The sequence below is a fragment of the Ambystoma mexicanum genome, chromosome 10, assembly GCF_040938575.1.
Source record: "Ambystoma mexicanum isolate Mex_15411 chromosome 10, UKY_AmexF1_1, whole genome shotgun sequence".
In the NCBI taxonomy this organism is placed as follows: Eukaryota; Metazoa; Chordata; class Amphibia; order Caudata; family Ambystomatidae; genus Ambystoma; species Ambystoma mexicanum.
This window is the reverse complement of record NC_090932.1, coordinates 21,778,257-21,798,089: the sequence shown is the minus strand read 5'-3', so window position 1 is coordinate 21,798,089 and position 19,833 is coordinate 21,778,257. Positions and strand designations below refer to the sequence as shown.

At 46.1% G+C, this 19,833-nt stretch overlaps 1 protein-coding gene across 2 annotated transcripts in view; it reads left to right on the top strand.

Moving 5' to 3' along the window:
* The window catches only part of LOC138491110 (uncharacterized), a 578,562-nt gene that overhangs the window by 480,759 nt on the left and 77,970 nt on the right, over positions 1–19,833 (top strand). For both annotated transcript variants that reach the window (XM_069617434.1, XM_069617433.1), the window contains 5 exons: positions 1,059–1,193; positions 8,866–9,113; positions 12,810–12,990; positions 14,789–14,897; positions 15,916–16,010. In XM_069617434.1, the coding sequence (XP_069473535.1) occupies positions 1,059–1,193; positions 8,866–9,113; positions 12,810–12,990; positions 14,789–14,897; positions 15,916–16,010 (768 nt within the window). The remainder of the gene's footprint in view (positions 1–1,058; positions 1,194–8,865; positions 9,114–12,809; positions 12,991–14,788; positions 14,898–15,915; positions 16,011–19,833) is intronic.

The window sequence follows — 19,833 nt, the reverse complement described above, 5'->3', positions numbered from 1 at the left end:
ATCAAAGGTTTATCAAGCTTTTGCGTGACACCCCATTTCCTTCGGAAACTCATGGTCACCAGGTTTGGCTCACTCCATTTGCAACACTAGTAAGGCAGACATTGCGTTAGGTGACCTGGTCTCACCGGGCAGCCCCATCCTAGGCCTGTGCCCGCCCCACCACAGTGGTCTTTACTGGGGTCCTGATGTACAGTCTGAGATACTCTGCTGTTAATGCACGCTCCCACTGCAAAGGTTTCCACAGCTGGAGTTCACCCTGCACCTTTAGTGGCTCCTAGGTGTGTGCTCTTAGACTCCACCACTCCCTCCCCTGAAAATCAAAGGGGAGGGTCCCCATCGTGTGCCCTCCCCTCTGTCCAGAGGTATGGACCATAACGGGGACCCTGCCTCCTGAAATGCGAATCATTCAAATCCAGAGCCTCGCTTCTAGCTTCAGATAAAAGGAGGGTGCAAGTAAGTCATTTTAAGGTACACACATGTAATAAGTAAAACATGTGAAAGTTGTTCTGCTTAGATAGCCCCAATTATACTTTAAAACCTATCCTGCCTGTACCTGCTACTGTTCTGGGGTCGCAACTCAGCGAGCGAAGGGTATCAGGCACCTCTCCCAACCCACGGTTCACAGCTTTAAATTCCGACAGAGTAGACTCAGCCTTTCATCCTGTCCATGTTAAAAAACGGAGAACCATCAAAATGTATAATAATGCCTGCTATGTCAGCCCTTGCGAGTAGAGTGCAGTCTGTAATAGTAGGTATTATGACTATTATTCTCTTTCACTGATTGCTACTATATGTATCAGGACTACGTGACTCAAGTAGTAGTGTATGTAGGGTCTGGGTGTCAAGAGTAGGCAGGGAGTGGGTGGATGAGTGTCGTTATAGTCACCATTCATGGTTCTGTGAATAAACTAACATTTCACTGCACAGCCTCAGGATATTTCAATATGACCCATACATACTAAAGGTCTCTTTTGCCATGTCTATGATCTCATAAAATCTTTTGTGCTGTGTTGCCTTGAATTGAATATGTTCTTTTTGCATCCAATGACATGTTGCAGCTACACTACCGACGTCAACTCCTCTTCCGCCGAAAACGTCCACCGCTTCAACCACTACAACCCATACAACGACTACTCGTTCGACTACCACAACAACTCAGAGCCCAACCACTACAACGCATCCTCCAGGCACAAGTAAGGATATCATAAATAAATATCAATTATTGGTGTGCCCCCTCTGTACAGACACCCTTTCAGCTTGGTAAGGCAGGTCTTCTGTCCTTTCATGTTAAGCTTGATTTGAAATGTTAGAATAACTAGGTCCCTGTGTTCTTTAAAATCAAAGCTACCTTCTGCCTTGACATGTGTCTCCCCTCTAATGTATTGTAAGTGCTCTGTAAAGTCTGTGTGTACAGCACTAAGTAGAAAGAAACGCAAAAGAATCAAAAGTTTAGCCGTGCAGTGCGGAAATGTACCCTTGTAAGAAATGAACCAGTCATGTTCCATACAACTCAAAAGAAAAACAGCCCCTGACCTCAAAATTCAGATGAACCCCAGGAAAGGGTAGAGGATGTGGCCTACTTAATAGATTATTGGCTGTTGGAGCAGAAGACCTGACTTTTAATCCTGGCATTGCCACTTGAACAAATGGTGTGAACCTGGCAACGCATGTAATCTCCCTGTGCTTCACTGAATATATGCAAAGATAGGGAGCAAGCTTATCCTTATGAACAACTGGACACAATTGTATTCCAATCAACACCTAGCCGCAACCTGAACCCTATCAAAACCTGGAACATACTAATCCCTGCCAACACCTGGGAGACAGCTAATCCTTATCAACACCTAGCCGCAACCTGAACCCTATCAAAACCGGAAACATACTAATCCCTATCAACACCTGGGAGACAGCTAATCCTTATCAACACCTAGCCGCAACCTGAACCCTATCAAAACCTGGAACATACTAATCCCTGCCAACACCTGGGAGACAGCTAATCCTTATCAACACCTAGCCGCAACCTGAACCCTATCAAAACCGGAAACATACTAATCCCTATCAACACCTGGGAGACAGCTAATCCTTATCAACACCTAGCCGCAACCTGAACCCTATCAAAACCTGCAACATACTAATCCCTGCCAACACCTTGGAGACAGCTAATCCTTATCAACACCTAGCCGCAATCTGAACCCTATCAAAACCTGGAACATACTAATCCCTGCCAACACCTGGGAGACAGCTAATCCTTATCAACACCTAGCCACAACCTAAGCCCTATCAAAACCTGGAACATACTAATCCCTGCCAACACCTGGGAGACTGCTAATCCTTATCAACACCTAGCCGCAACCTGAACCCTATCAAAACCTGGAACATACTAATCCCTGCCAACACCTGGGAGACAGCTAATCCTTATCAACACCTAGCCGCAACCTGAACCCTATCAAAACCTGGAACATACTAATCCCTGCCAACACCTGGGAGACAGCTAATCCTTATCAACACCTAGCCGCAACCTGAACCCTATCAAAACCGGAAACATACTAATCCCTATCAACACCTGGGAGACAGCTAATCCTTATCAACACCTAGCCGCAACCTGAACCCTATCAAAACCTGGAACATACTAATCCCTGCCAACACCTGGGAGACAGCTAATCCTTATCAACACCTAGCCGCAACCTGAACCCTATCAAAACCGGAAACATACTAATCCCTATCAACACCTGGGAGACAGCTAATCCTTATCAACACCTAGCCGCAACCTAAACCCTATCAAAACCTGGAACATACTAATCCCTGCCAACACCTGGAAGACAGCTAATCCTTATCAACACCTAGCCGCAACCTGAACCCTATCAAAACCTGCAACATACTAATCCCTGCCAACACCTTGGAGACAGCTAATCCTTATCAACACCTAGCCGCAATCTGAACCCTATCAAAACCTGGAACATACTAATCCCTGCCAACACCTGGGAGACAGCTAATCCTTATCAACACCTAGCCACAACCTAAGCCCTATCAAAACCTGGAACATACTAATCCCTGCCAACACCTGGGAGACAGCTAATCCTTATCAACACCTAGCCGCAACCTGAACCCTATCAAAACCTGAAACATACTAATCCCTATCAACACCTGTGAGACAGCTAATCCTTATCAACACCTAGCGGCAACCTGAACCCTATCAAAACCTGGAACATACTAATCCCTGCCAACACCTGTGAGACAGCTAATCCTTATCAACACCTAGCCGCAACCTGAACCCTATCAAAACCTGAAACATACTAATCCCTGCCAACACCTGGGAGACAGCTAATCCTTATCAACACCTAGCCGCAACCTGAACCCTATCAAAACCGGAAACATACTAATCCCTATCAACACCTGGGAGACAGCTAATCCTTATCAACACCTAGCCGCAACCTAAACCCTATCAAAACCTGGAACATACTAATCCCTGCCAACACCTGGAAGACAGCTAATCCTTATCAACACCTAGCCGCAACCTGAACCCTATCAAAACCTGCAACATACTAATCCCTGCCAACACCTTGGAGACAGCTAATCCTTATCAACACCTAGCCGCAACCTGAACCCTATCAAAACCTGGAACATACTAATCCCTGCCAACACCTGGGAGACAGCTAATCCTTATCAACACCTAGCCGCAACCTGAACCCTATCAAAACCGGAAACATACTAATCCCTATCAACACCTGGGAGACAGCTAATCCTTATCAACACCTAGCCGCAACCTGAACCCTATCAAAACCTGCAACATACTAATCCCTGCCAACACCTTGGAGACAGCTAATCCTTATCAACACCTAGCCGCAATCTGAACCCTATCAAAACCTGGAACATACTAATCCCTGCCAACACCTGGGAGACAGCTAACCCTTATCAACACCTAGCCACAACCTAAGCCCTATCAAAACCTGGAACATACTAATCCCTGCCAACACCTGGGAGACTGCTAATCCTTATCAACACCTAGCCGCAACCTGAACCCTATCAATACCTGGAACATACTAATCCCTGCCAACACCTGGGAGACAGCTAATCCTTATCAACACCTAGCCGCAACCTGAACCCTATCAAAACCGGAAACATACTAATCCCTATCAACACCTGGGAGACAGCTAATCCTTATCAACACCTAGCCGCAACCTGAACCCTATCAAAACCTGGAACATACTAATCCCTGCCAACACCTGGGAGACAGCTAATCCTTATCAACACCTAGCCGCAACCTGAACCCTATCAAAACCGGAAACATACTAATCCCTATCAACACCTGGGAGACAGCTAATCCTTATCAACACCTAGCCGCAACCTAAACCCTATCAAAACCTGGAACATACTAATCCCTGCCAACACCTGGAAGACAGCTAATCCTTATCAACACCTAGCCGCAACCTGAACCCTATCAAAACCTGCAACATACTAATCCCTGCCAACACCTTGGAGACAGCTAATCCTTATCAACACCTAGCCGCAATCTGAACCCTATCAAAACCTGGAACATACTAATCCCTGCCAACACCTGGGAGACAGCTAATCCTTATCAACACCTAGCCACAACCTAAGCCCTATCAAAACCTGGAACATACTAATCCCTGCCAACACCTGGGAGACAGCTAATCCTTATCAACACCTAGCCGCAACCTGAACCCTATCAAAACCTGAAACATACTAATCCCTATCAACACCTGTGAGACAGCTAATCCTTATCAACACCTAGCGGCAACCTGAACCCTATCAAAACCTGGAACATACTAATCCCTGCCAACACCTGTGAGACAGCTAATCCTTATCAACACCTAGCCGCAACCTGAACCCTATCAAAACCTGAAACATACTAATCCCTGCCAACACCTGGGAGACAGCTAATCCTTATCAACACCTAGCCACAACCTAAGCCCTATCAAAACCTGGAACATACTAATCCCTGCCAACACCTGGGAGACAGCTAATCCTTATCAACACCTAGCCGCAACCTGAACCCTATGAAAACCTGAAACATACTAATCCGTACCAACACCTGTGAGACAGCTAATCCTTATCAACACCTAGCCGCAACCTGAACCCTATCAAAACCTGAAACATACTAATCCCTGCCAACACCTGGGAGACAGCTAATCCTTATCAACACCTAGCCGCAACCTAAACACTATCAAAACCTGGAACATACTAATCCCTGCCAACACCTGGGAGATAGCTAATCCTTATCAACACCTAGCCGCAACCTGAACCCTATCAAAACCTGGAACATACTAATCCCTGCCAACACCTGGGAGACAGCTAATCCTTATCAACACCTAGCCGCAACCAAAACCCTATCAAAACCTGGAACATATTAATCCCTGCCAACACCTGGGAGACAGCTAATCCTTATCAACACCTAGCCACAACCTAAACCCTATCAAAACCTGGAACATACTAATCCCTGTCAAAATCCTGGGAGCAGCTACTCCTGATCAACAATTGGGCACAAGTTACTCCTATCAAAACCTGGTAACAACCTAATCCATATCCAAACCTAGCCACAAACTAATCCCTATCAATATCTGGGCACCAGCTAATTCTTATCGAGGCCTGGAAACAAACTAATCCATATCACCACCTGGGAGCCAGCTAATCCTTATGAACACTTAACCGCAACCTAAACCCTTTCAAAACCTGGAACATACTTATCTCTGCCAACACCTGGGAGACAGCTAATCCCTATCAATACCTGGGCACCAGCTAATTCCTATAGAGACCTGGGAACAAGATAATCCCTATCACCACCTGGGATACAGCTAATCCTGATCAACACATAGCCGCAATCTAAACCCTATCAAAACCTGGAACATACTAATCCCTGCCAACACCTGGGAGCCAGCTAATCTTGATCAACAATTGGGCACAATATACTCCCTATCAAGACCTGGTAACAACCTAATCCATATAAAAATCTAGGCACAAGCTAATCCCTATCAAGATCTGGAACATACTAATCCCTGCTGACACCTGGGAGACAGCTAATCTCTATCAATACCTGGGCACCAGATGATTCCTATCGAGGCCTGGAAACAAATGTATCCCTATTACCACCTGGGAGCCAGCTAATCCTTATCAAGGCCTGAGCACCAGCTAATTCTTATTGAGACCTGGGAACAAGCTAATCCCTATCACCACCTGGGAGCCAGCTAATCCTTATCAAGTCCTGGGCAAAAGCTAATCCCTATCAAGACCGGAGAACAGGCTAATCTTGAAATGCACCGGGGCACAAGCTAATCCCTTTAAAGACCTGAGCAAAATCTAATCCCCTTCAAGACCTGGGCACAAGGTATTTCCTGCCAAAACCTGGGAGCCAGCAAATCCTGATCAACAATTGGGCACAAGCTACCGCTATCAAAACCTATCCACAAACTAATCCCTATCAGGACCTGGGCACAAACTAATCCCTTTCTAGACCTGAGAACAAGGATCCTGATCAACACCTGGGCACAAATGAATCCCTATCAACACCTAGGAACAAGCCAATCCCTCCTCATTGCCAGGAGCTTAATCCCTATCAGGACCTCGACCAAAGGTAATCCCTATCATTGCCTAGGAAGAAACGGATCCATATGTATACCTGGGCACACATTAATCCATATCAAAACCTAGGCACAGGCTAATCCCTATCAAGGCCTGGGCACACATTAATCCATATCAAAACCTAGGCACAGGCTAATCCCTATCAAGGCCTGGGCACACATTAATCCATATGAAAACCTAGGCACAGGCTAATCCCTATCAAGGCCTGGGCACACATTAATCCATATCAAAACCTAGGCACAGGCTAATCCCTATCAAGGCCTGGGCACACATTAATCCATATCAAAACCTAGGCACAGGCTAATCCCTATCAAGGCCTGGGCACACATTAATCCATATGAAAACCTAGGCACAGGCTAATCCCTATCAAGGCCTGGGCACACATTAATCCATATCAAAACCTAGGCACAGGCTAATCCCTATCAAGGCCTGGGCACACATTAATCCATATCAAAACCTAGGCACAGGCTAATCCCTATCAAGGCCTGGGCACACATTAATCCATATCAAAACCTAGGCACAGGCTAATCCCTATCAAGGCCTGGGCACACATTAATCCATATGAAAACCTAGGCACAGGCTAATCCCTATCAAGGCCTGGGCACACATTAATCCATATCAAAACCTAGGCACAGGCTAATCCCTATCAAGGCCTGGGCACACATTAATCCATATCAAAACCTAGGCACAGGCTAATCCCTATCAAGGCCTGGGCACACATTAATCCATATGAAAACCTAGGCACAGGCTAATCCCTATCAAGGCCTGGGCACACATTAATCCATATCAAAACCTAGGCACAGGCTAATCCCTATCAAGGCCTGGGCACACATTAATCCATATCAAAACCTAGGCACAGGCTAATCCCTATCAAGGCCTGGGCACACATTAATCCATATCAAAACCTAGGCACAGGCTAATCCCTATCAAGGCCTGGGCACACATTAATCCATATCAAAACCTAGGCACAAGCTAATCCCTATCAAGGCCTGGGCACACATTAATCCATATCAAAACCTAGGCACAAGCTTATCCCTAGCAAGACCTGGACCAAAGGTAAGCCCTATCATTGCCTAGGAAGAAACGGATCCATATCAAGACCTGGGCACAAACAAACCCCTCTATTAATTGATGCATTCAGTTAAATGTCAATATACAAAGTAAACTCTAGGTGGGACAGGTGCATGGCACATGCCACTCCAAATGCAATGGTATTTTGTCACCCTACCCATGCAACGGGTCCACACGTGGTGGTTGTAGGTCCCATTTGGTAGCCCTGATGGACCCGAGTTATGTCACCCTAGTTCCTTGCCTGAAATGTTCTTGCTGTAGATCGTGGCATGATTCTAGAACATCAAAGCCTTACATATTGGTTTATATTAATGATGAAACAGACGGGAAACAAAAAAGGCAGAAAATTATTTTGTGCAGCCTTGTTACTTTGAACTGACCAACAGGAGACACTGTGCACAGGAAGATAGTGTAGAGGCATCTTCAGGACTGAGTTTGGCAAGGAAATGAGGGTGAGCGCTCGGCGACAACTCCAGCTCAAGCATATTCCCATGCCAAATCAATCTCACTCCGCTCTCCGTCACTAGGCGACTGTAGAGTCGCAGAGAAAGAAGGTGGAAGAGCGGAGAGTCATGATATCAATCCTTGGTGTAGCCCCTTCTGAAAAGAGGGGGAGGTGAAGATCTCCCCAAAGGCAAGTGTCTGACAGGCCAATAGAACTGCAGAAATGTCCATGAAATATCACTCTCTGCTGGCTAGTGATGATTCAGATTCAGTGGCCTCTTCAGACATTCCCCAACTAACTAACTAAGTATGTGACTTCACCCCCAGATCGACGGCTTTTCAAATGCACTCGTTTATAAAGAAAATGTTGTGTTCGCCTCTATGCCATGGTAAACCAACCTGTCTCACGGCGGTCTAAACCCAGCTCACGTCCCTTTTAGTGGGTAAACAATCCAACGCTTGGTGAATTCTGTCCAGGAGAGGCTAAAGGTTTCTGCAGCTCAGTAGAAAGAATTAGAGCCCTGAGACTTTGCACTCAGGTTTACTCCTTTCATTTACTTGTATTTCACGTTGTATTTTTCAGTACGTTCCTGTTCAAAGCCACTAAGCATAATTGGGTTTGGTTGCATTGACAGCACTGTTTTGTAGCATCCCGTTGTGTCCTGTGTTTCCAAGAGTGGGATGACATCAGAGCATTCATGTGGGGAGTGGCAAATGACTCATAATCTACATCTGTGCTCTCTCTCCGCTCAGGCCAGGCTACCTGCAGTGCTTCCGGAGACCCTCACTACAACACATTCGACAACAGAGTTCATCACTTCATGGGAAACTGCACGTACACGCTCTCGAAACTATGTGCACAAAATGCCACGTTGAATTTCTTTAATGTCTCAGCAACCAACGAGAACAGAGATTCAAACTACAAAATCTCCTATGTGAAGTCGGTGCATGTGGAGGTCTACGGAAATCAGATCACACTGCTGAAGAACCGGAAAGTCAATGTAAGTCGCTCGCTGCCCTTGTCTAATGTTGATTCTAGCGAGTGTAAAGATTCTGGATCAGGAGTGTCCAAACGCAATGTGTTGTCAGCAGCCCCACACAACTAAAATCCTTTACTTTCCCCAGAAACCTATTACCTTATTGAGTTTTCTCTATGCACCATGATGTCTCTCAGCTTGACCAAAATGATGTGATGAGCAATGGCCACTAGTTCAGCTCTAGAGTTTGCATGGCTCTGCTGACCACTATGTTGTAAATCACTCCCCAATGGCCACAGCACATTGGCTGAGTAGTAAGAAATGGGGTGTGCCATAACACTCCCTTCTAAAGAATCTCTTTCAATTTCAACAATGTCTATTTCCCAGAGTATCTCCAACTTTACTTAATTTTCTTCTTTAAATATTCCTTTATAGGCCTACCCGCTCCAGATCCCAATGTGGGTGGGTGTTTTTGCTGAGCTCACAGCATGCCCCCTACTCAATTCTAGTCTGCTTTTCACATAATATGACTTCCGTTTATGGTTTACCTAGCACTCATGAGCACCAAATGGCTGCACAGGGAGCTTTGAATAAATCATGACACTTGCCTATTGCTCTGGCAGTTGGAATTCCATGATTGTGTAGCCTTTCTGTGTCGTTAGATAAGGAGACCCAATGGTGCAAGTCAGTCTTATTCATGCCATCAATGAGAACAAATCCAGCCCAACCAGCTAGGCCATGTCCCCTCTGCATATGTACAAAAGCAAATAGACAGGTTTTAGCCTTATTAGGGCACATCAGTGAGGTGAAGTAGGTTTCTGAGGCATGGACATCTTGGGAAAAGTCCTCCCGTTTAGGCAGCAAGGTGTGGTGGATGGAGGTCTAAACTTCTATATGTCACATTTTGGTGCTGTAATAGCTGTTCCCGGATGTAGCCCGGCTCTATCACAGATGATGCCCAGTGACAGCAGGGCATGTATGGGGGTGCGTTTCGAGTCATGCAGAAGCAATGCAACCAGGCAGTTTGCACTGGACTGTCCATTTTAGGGTGTGACAAATATTGATTGTCTAAGAATTTGTTCTGTCATGGCACAGCTGGCTTCAAAATGTTGGAATGGAAAGCTGCTGCTACCAATTGCCGTTGATTATGATTAATCCAAAGTTTTCCATCCATCACTCTTTATTGCAGAATAGCTGTCAGCCTCAGATCCTACTTGACGTTTTTTCTACCATGTACCTACCTATTCGGCCTCTGGAAAGTTACTGCTTGTCCAACACTCAGTACAGGCACTTGCTGAACCGTAGTATTGCTTCTGATGCTTTTATCTCCTTACAGCCTCTCCTTCATTTTCTATTGTATGTAGTCCCATCCATTCACATATAACATCATACAAACCTCCCCATTCATCTACTCAAGCCCTCGCCCTTTCATCATCCATCCTCCAAATCTTGTTTACTCCTTAACCACCTTGCTCACTTATCCAAACAGATATCCCTTTAAGTATTCAATCAAAACGGTAATGGTTCATTAGTGCACTAAAGCAATCATTTGTTGAGTTACTACACGGTGTGCACACTCAGAAAAGGATTTCCTCGCTTATTCTCAAATCACGGATATGTTCATTTGCATGTTTAATTAAGTATTCCTATGTTCATTACCTGATGTCTTCATTCCCTTACTTGTGCACACCTATCCACTAACTCACTATTTCCAAAGCAACCTGTGTTTATCTAACTCATGCATGCATTCGTTATTTCACTCGACCACTTAGTAAACATGCACTGTTTGATCACCCACCTGATGCATTCCGTCCCTCCTTGGATTACCTCTGTTCTGATCACCTGATGCATTCCGTCCCTCCTTGGATTACCTCTGTTCTAATCACCTGATGCATTCCGTCCCTCCTTGGATTACCTCTGTTCTGATCACCTGATGCATTCCGTCCCTCCTTGGATTACCTCTGTTCTGATCACCTGATGCATTCCGTCCCTCCTTGGATTACCTCTGTTCTGATCACCTGATGCATTCCGTCCCTCCTTCGATTACCTCTGTTCTGATCACCTGATGCATTACGTCCCTGCTTGGATTACCTCTGTTCTGATCACCTGATGCATTCTGTCCCTTCTTGGATTACCTCTGTTCTGATCACCTGATGCATTCCAGCAAATATTTGCAAATTTAGAAATATAGGTCCTGATTCATGGAATTGATTGCATGGAAAATGCGTGACATGCACGCCATTCTGTGCGCAAATCCTTGTTCGTCGATTCATGGAATCTAATGTGTGATACATTTCCTATATTTGCGTGGAGTTTGTGCATGCTCGGCACGTCTCTGCGATCCGCCGAGGGCCTTGCTCAATACTCCACGCAGAGCATGTGCCTGATTTGCGCAGAGGGCTGCGAAGGGGACGGAACACCAAAAATGGGGAAGAACCTGCTCAAAAATGGGCGTTCAGAGGCACGGCCTGGAGGCAGTCCTTTGCACGCCCACAATTGCGCGGCACGAGACGTATTCAAGGATTTGATCGCGCAATCTCTCTGCTGGGAAATGGCCATGCAAGTCCTTTATACGATCTGCCACCCGAAGGCAGGCATAAGTACACTTGCGCGTAGGATTTGCAGCACGGAGGTGGGGTTGCATGTCGGATTTCGGGGGGTGTTTACGCAACCAGGGTTCTGAATTTACTTAGGGGTGCACGTAAGCCGTGTGCAGGAACGAGTTACTATTTTTCATGCACAGGTTGTCGGGGTGCCAGGAACAGTTACGGGGGCCATGCGGAGGGTCCCCGAGATGCAGGCCTGCTTGAAGGGGGACCCCGCAAACTGTTTGAAGGGTGTGTGTATTCACACCAGGGGGAGCGCACAAAGGTTGCTGTTCTGGCTGTTTATGCTCGTGCCGGTGCGTTCTGGCTGCGACTTGCGAATACGGTTACTTTGCGCAAACGATTCCATGAATATGCGGGGCATGCATGTTTTAATTTGCGTGCAGGCTCGTGCAGTGTCCTTCTCGGCACGCTGCTCTTGCAGGATTTTTGCGCACAATTCCATGAATCGGGCCCTTAATGTAATCAGTAACTTTGCGGTGAATTAGGATCAGAAACAAGGGTTGTGGACTTTTTATAACTAGCAAAATTGTTCCTAAAGAGCTGAAAAGTGACTGATGCACCGATGAAGAGTCTTTCAGCAAATTAAGTGATTGATGAGAAAATGTACAGGAAAAAGTTGATTGGCTGGGCTTTTTTTCCAGCCAATTAGGTGGAAAAGTGAAGTAAATACTTGAGTTTTCGAACTACTTGAATTGTACGCAACTTTCTGATTTATTTTTCTTTTAAAAATGGTGACACACGTTTGCTGCAGATTTTATGAGCAAACCTATGAACTATATATTTGCACAAATTGCCATAAACTAACTTTGTACAGGAATTTCTTCCAGCAATCGAAATGAAAACTATTTACACGGGTTTACCACATATCTTTCCTCCAAATGTGTGCTTGGCAGAATCTTCCTTCAGCAAATTAGAATAGTCAGAAATTAGCGTGATGATTTTGCCATTTCTCAAGGTCTGGAATTATGCAAGTGGAACTTACGTCATACGTCATAGACACAGCCAATGAAGCATTGACTCACTTATTCCTTACTCGTTCACTCGGCCACCTCAATATCTTGATTAAATGAACTCTGGCATTTCAAGCCTCTCTTTCTCCTCATTCTCACAGGTGAACGGAGCACGCGTGGGTCTACCTGTGGCCCTTTCAGGAGGCCGGATTGCGATCACCAACAGTGGGAGCTTTGTTCTAGTGGAGACTGATTTCAAGCTCGTGGTAAGGTTTGATGGAAATCACTACGCCGACGTGACCGTGCCACGGGAATATGCAGGACAGCTGTGTGGATTATGTGGTAAGTCACATGTTAATCACCAGAACTTTACACACAAGTCAGTTTAGCTGGCGTTTGCAGACTAGTCTGGCCTGGTTCTGCCTCCCAGCGAGTGTGCCCCGTGCCTCAGACAGTGGGTGCCCTTTCCCAGTCCTCTAGTACAAGAACTACCAAAGGAGAGGGCTGCGTACCTCAGTTGGGGGCTCTTTCTTCATTGGGTAGGGTCATTCAAGATAGCATAGTATTGCCCATCACAAGGCGGTTAATTCATCATAAAAGCCATTGGGCCTCATTACGAGTTTGGAGGCAGCCATGGAGCTATTAGCGCCATAGCTGCCTCCAAAGTGGGCTCCTTTACCGGGTTCCTGCAATGGGGACTTACCGGGTCATTCCAACATAGGAGGACCCGGTAAATCCTCCTTGCAGGAACCATTCCCCATTCCCATTTGAGCCCCCATAGGGCTCAATGGGAATGGGGATGGAGGTAACAACTGGCACATTATAAGTGTCCCGTTGTTACCTCCCTCTTCCCCTCACTGGACCCTGAAAAGACGTCTGGTTTTACCAGACGTCTGATCCGGGTCCCAGGATGGGAAGCTTGTAATCAGCCCGGACGGAATGAAGGGGGCCGGTCCCGTACTGGCCCCCTTCATTCCGTCAGCGCAAGCCTCGTAATGAGGCCCATTGTCTTGCAAAATAGAGCAACTGAGCAAGAGGCAGGCAGGCCACTGAAGCTCAGTTAGGTAACATTTCTCATGTTATGTGATTACCTACCCAGACCTATACCAAACCATTTACACCTATAACAATAATTACAAAAAAATTAAATTATATAAAAATAACAATTCTGCCTATTCAGTGCAATTGACATTCATAGGATGTAAAAACATGCAGACACAGCAGAATAATGTTGGCGTGTGTAAAAATGACAATACAGCAGCAATTCAGAAAGATCGTGTAGGCAGTGTCAAACTTTCCCCATCTCTGACCTTTTGGGAACTTCATTGTATTTCCCCATTCCAAAAAAGTGCAAGCGTAGCACAGCTGACTCCTACTAAAATCACAGCCGTGTCATTTTCCACATGCAAAGAGATGCTTTTCTAGAAATGACACCATTAATGGGTTGCATCAGATAACAACCACATCATGCATTATTTGTTCTCCTGTCATTGCCCCCATGCTACTGTCCACATATGTTGCTTTCCATCTGCATGTTCTGACATGTTAAAGGTCATGTTCTTATCTATCCGATGCAGCAACAGAGTAAACAAAGACATAGCCCTCATTCCGAGTATGGTGGCAGCCATGGAGCAATTAGCTCCATGGCTGCCTCCCATACCGGTACCGCCATCGGGATGGTTCAATGGGGACTTACCGGTCCATTCCGACCTTGGAGGGACCGATAAGTCCCCATTGAAAAAACCATTCCCGTTCCCATTTGAACCCCCATAGGGCTCAATGGGAATGGGGAAGTATCTAATAACGGTACCGCAAATTGCGGTACCGTTATTAGCTCTGATGTCCCTTAACGGGTCCTTTCCATAACGCCTGGTCAGACCAGGCATTAAAGGAGGGACCCGCTAAGGGACCTCGTAGTAGGGCGTTAAGGGATTACCGGCACCGGTCTCCTTACCGGTGCCCAGTATCCCTTACCGCCCTACTCGGAATGAGGCCCATTAGTTTATAATAGGATTCAATGTTGCTTATTTTTTTATGTGTTTACAGACAGGTTAACCCTTTGTCAGAAGGTCTGTTTTCCATATTAGCAGAGTTCTACGTGTATTTTGCTTAATCCTCAACCGTTGCCTCTTACTTGCAGGTAACTATAATGGTGAGTCGCGTGATGACAACATGATGCCCAATGGAAAATCCACAGAAGATTCTGAAGAACTTGGCAGAAGTTGGACCGTACCAGAAAATGGTGCAGTGTAAGTACACCCCCGAGACTGCAAAACATCATCAACGTATAAAGCAATGAAAAGGAGGATCAGCACCCCCGGACATGAACAGAGAGCCGTTGCTATTCATGACAAGGTTTGGTGGTGACATAAGCCACACTCCATGGAGTAACCATTTTTGATAACGTGCAAATCCAGCAAAACATGCGTTAGAGTAATAATCGACTTCGTTTTTAACCTACACATGATGTTGCCTTGGTGCAAGAGTCATGCACAACTCTGGAAAAGGGCCTTTTTCATCATGGATCCTCTGGGTGCGACCACACCGAGGCCAGCCCCCCAAAAGACACCCAGCTTCTTAACCTTGGTTGAAATGGCGTTGTTAAGTGACCAACACCTCTACATGCGTTGGCAAACTGACCCCATGTGGATGAGGGGCTGAGGGCAGCGGCTTCAGGGACCTCATTTGAGGTCTCATTCTTTTCACATTTCCACACCTCTTTTAGGGGTTGGAAATTATATAAATAATGGGAACACTTTTGCTGTGCATAGTCTACCCCGTCAGAAAAGAGTTCTGGCACAGGCGAAGTAGCCACACTTACCACCGCACAAGAAAGAGAATCCCTTTCTGGACGAGTTGTGCTTCCATCAGCGGAAGCCACTCACCTTGGACGACCCCTGCCCCCAAACCCTTAATGGCACAAATCTTTCAGTGCAGAGCCAATTGCACTGCAGATTCACCTCTGGGAACCGTTCCACCCACAGCATGCAGGTGCTGTCCTGACGAAGCACGCAAGCCAGGAAATGGTTTGTCAACTGGGAGCCTTTGTGTACATTCAGGCAGAATAGTCAGTGCAAAGGGGCATTTCATGAAAACCCTACATGAATTATTCTTCCACTGACAACAGTGTCCTATTATTACAAGTACTTGGTGTATTTCCATATGGACAGTCAGTGGATTCACTCTAATGACGAGAGATCAGTCGGTTCCATTTCCTGATTTCCATACCCGCTGCGGCTCGGACCCACTCTTTGCTTTGCTTTTCAGATGCTCCACTGGAGGCGGGAATGACATTTGCGATCCTGTCCTTGAAAGTGAGATGAAGAAAGACACCGCCTGCGGAATGATCTCTGATCCCACAGGTAGTGTAGACCTAATGTTGTGTTACGTTGAGCTTTCTAGCCTCCGGTACTTTAAGGGGCCTCGTATGTGTGAATGGCTTCCGTGTGCCCGTGTGAACATGTTAATGTAGGATCTTGCTGGTGGTATTGGCATGTATCGTTCAGATGTACATCGTCCCAAGGTACCTGGGTGCAAACCTGGTCAAAGGTGTGTAGAGAGAGCCAGGAATGAGGGGCAACAGAGAGGGACTGTTGAAGAGCTGCGCTGAAACACCTGGGGGTCACAGTGGGGGATTGCCTCGGGATGTTTGGGTTTGGAAGGGTAGACAGTTCCTTAACGGGGGACCAGCACTGAGAGAGATTGTCCCCATTTCTGGTCACCAAAACCAGGGAACTAAAAGGGTGAGAAAGACTTGAAAGAGGAGAACGGTCCAGGATGTAATGCTGCTATTTAGAGGCTCGCAGTGGAAGCCAGTCCCATAGAATGCCCCACAGACTCCACACATTGTCTGACAATGGATCCAGAGCATGAGTGCGAGCCAATAAAGTTTAATGGGAGGAGGCGAGGTGCTCTCCGTTCCTCGGCTGCCCGTGGCTATTCCAAATAAACTGCCCGCCTTGCAGGCGAAAGTCAGGGAGGTCTATATCAGACTGCTTTCGCCTTTCCGTGTGAAGCATTGTAGCAGCAGAATCTAGGCCCAAACTGCATCTAAACCTACCTGTCAATAGTAAGGGAAATCGTTTAATTGCTATTGACATCGGGAGGATAGCTCAGCGGCAACGTGCTCGACTTGGAACCAAGACGACACGAGCAACACAGGTTCCATCCCTGGGTCCGCGCTTAGAAACCTCTGAGTATTAAGCGCGTTATAAATAACTCATCATATCATATCTATTAGTATATGTACATTATAAACATTTTATGTAGGCCCACTCTACGACCTGCAATGTGCTCAGAAACCCTTCGGGGTGTGGTCCGTGCTCTATAAAACTACACAAATACATACAATAAATAAGAGGTCAGGCCATAAGAGACAAGAATGGGGACTGCACTGGTGCTAGGATTGGTGAGCCGGCAAGGAATGACTTGTAAACGCTTACTTATAGGGAAGAAACATCAGCTTGGAACAGCGTGATCGGTGGATTAAGTGGCAGGGCAGAATCGTCTCCCTGGCCACATTCATCACCTCAAATAAGAACAGCAAAGTAGGTGCATGATCAGGGAGTCGACAAGTAAGAGGCTTTGTAGCATTCGGGACTCTCTGAAGTCATGCAAGCTGCTACTCGAGTCACCCGATACTGAATATAATCCAGTTTAGAGTCACTGTTATGATGTTGTTATTCTAATCGAGGAGGATTTGTCAGTGTGGATGGAGTTTATAAAATGAAGTTTTAGTTGCTTACCCAAATTGGTAGTTCATATCCAAGTTTGTTTGGCAGTAGACAGCTACATTGTTTTACGTATTGACAACCTTTTCTGGAAAACCAAATAATAGATACGGTAGACATGATTGCCCCACTTTCTGAAGTCTAGTTTTGGGGCCAACGAGGATCACCTCTGTTTTACTAGACTTCGGTTAAGCCCTGTTCTCCAACGTTCATTGTTCCACTTCATCTCGGCAGTTTGTGATTTTATTTAAGCCTAGATCAAGTTTCTGTACTTTGAAATACACCTGACCAGAACATCAGGGATAGTTTGTAAATATACAGAGAAAGGCCTGGGTACATATATAGGGATATTTAAAAGCAGAGCTGATAGTGGGGAACCGTAGGAAATGGCCAATGCTGGAAGACAAAGGTGGAACCAGTCTGACACTTTGATATCATCCATTCAAAAATGATAAAAACCATCTCAAATCGTGGGCCAGAGAGCAGTAAATTTGACAGTGTCCAGTGATCTACTGTGTCGAATGATGTGCGTAGATCTAACATCTCCAAAATATTGGAATCCCCTGATCAGCGTTACACAGAATATCATATCAAATGGTTAGGAGAGTCAATTCTCTACCATTATTGAGACGCAATCTGGATTGATAATGGTGAAGTAGACAATTAGATTAAAAAAGTAGTTGGATTTGAGAAGTAACTGTTTGTTCTAAAACTTTAGAAGACAAGGGCACCCCGGCAACCAAGTGGACATGGCAGGTCTCCCTAAGGAAAGGGTTTATCTATCGGCTATTTAAGAGAGTCATAGCCAAGTTCCATATCTAACAATGTATACATGGAATTTATCAAAACAGTAACTATAGCCTCTTCATAAGAAAGCCGGAAGTTCATCTTACACTCGACACATGGGACGTGCATTTTTAAGCTAAGGAACAATATCTGAAACCAAAAATGGTTAAAACTTGAAGGTATTTGAGTTCTGTTGCACTTTCTCCCAGAGAGCCACTGCCTGCATCTGAACAGACAATACCACAGCCATGTGCTGTGTGAAGTGCAGGTCCTAAGCACAGTCAGAAATGGTCTTTACTTAGAGGTTTAGGCAGGACATCACCTGCTGTGACTCTCAGGAGCCCATATTAGCGGCGTGATCAATGTGCACCTGGACCTACCGAGCAGAGTGCCCCTGTCTTCTTCACTGGTGTAGTGGGAGCTCTGCAGCCCCAGCGGTGCAGAGGTGGGGGGGGTCCACCACACCAGGTCTAGGGTGCACCGGCCCAGTCCTCACTCATCAAGGTGAAGGTGGGGCCGGCGCTTGCAGCGCAAGAAGGAGGCGCTCAGTAGGGGTTAGAGCAGACTGTGACATGTAGTACATGTCACATGTCATGTTCAGCTCCAACCCCTTCTACTCCGGCTTTCCCACAGCTCATATACAGGAACCAGGAAGCTCTCCCAATTTCATGGTTCCTGTTTGTGAGCAGCACTTAGGAGCTGAGGGTGGCCATGAGTGACGTACCGAAGTTGGAAAAACAGGTAAGATGGCCTCTTTTAAATGTGATGTCTATTTTGCACATGTGAAGTGTGTGTCAGATGTTTTTATGTGGTATGGGTCAGTGAGTGGTGGGTGAATGAGATTAAATGTGTGTGTGTGTGCTTGAATGTTCTGGGTGGGTGTGTGCCTGTGTATAGAATGCAATGAGAGTGGATGTAAGTGAAGGTGTATGAGTGAGTGACTGGTGGGTGAGGGAGAAGGAATGTGATAGTGTGTGTCTGAATGTTCTGGGTGGGTGTCCATGTGCCTGTGTGGAGAATGCAGTGAATGTGATGTAAGAGAAGGTGTATGAGTGAGTGACTGGTGGTGTATGAGTGAGTGACTGGTGGTGTATGAGTGAGTGACTGGTGGGTGAGGGAGAAGGAATGTGATAGTGTGTGTCTGAATGTTCTGGGTGGGTGTCCATGTGCCTGTGTGGAGAATGCAGTGAATGTGATGTAAGAGAAGGTGTATGAGTGAGTGACTGGTGGTGTATGAGTGAGTGACTGGTGGTGTATGAGTGAGTGACTGGTGGTGTATGAGTGAGTGACTGGTGGGTGAGGGAGAAGGAATGTGATAGTGTGTGCTTGAATGTTCTGGGTGGGTGTCCATGTGCCTGTGTGGAGAATGCAGTGAATGTGATGTAAGAGAATGTTTATGTGTGAGTGGCTGGTGGCTGAAGGAGTGGGAATGTGATAGTGTGTGTCTGAATGTTCTGGGTGGGTGTGTGCCTGTGTATAGAATGCAATGGGAGTGGATGTAAGAGAAGGTGTATGAGTGAGTGACTGGTGGTGTATGAGTGAGTGACTGGTGGTGTATGAGTGAGTGACTGGTGGGTGAGGGAGAAGGAATGTGATAGTATGTGTTTGAATGTTCTCGGTGGGTGTCCATGTGCCTGTGTGGAGAATGCAGTGAATGTGATGTAAGAGA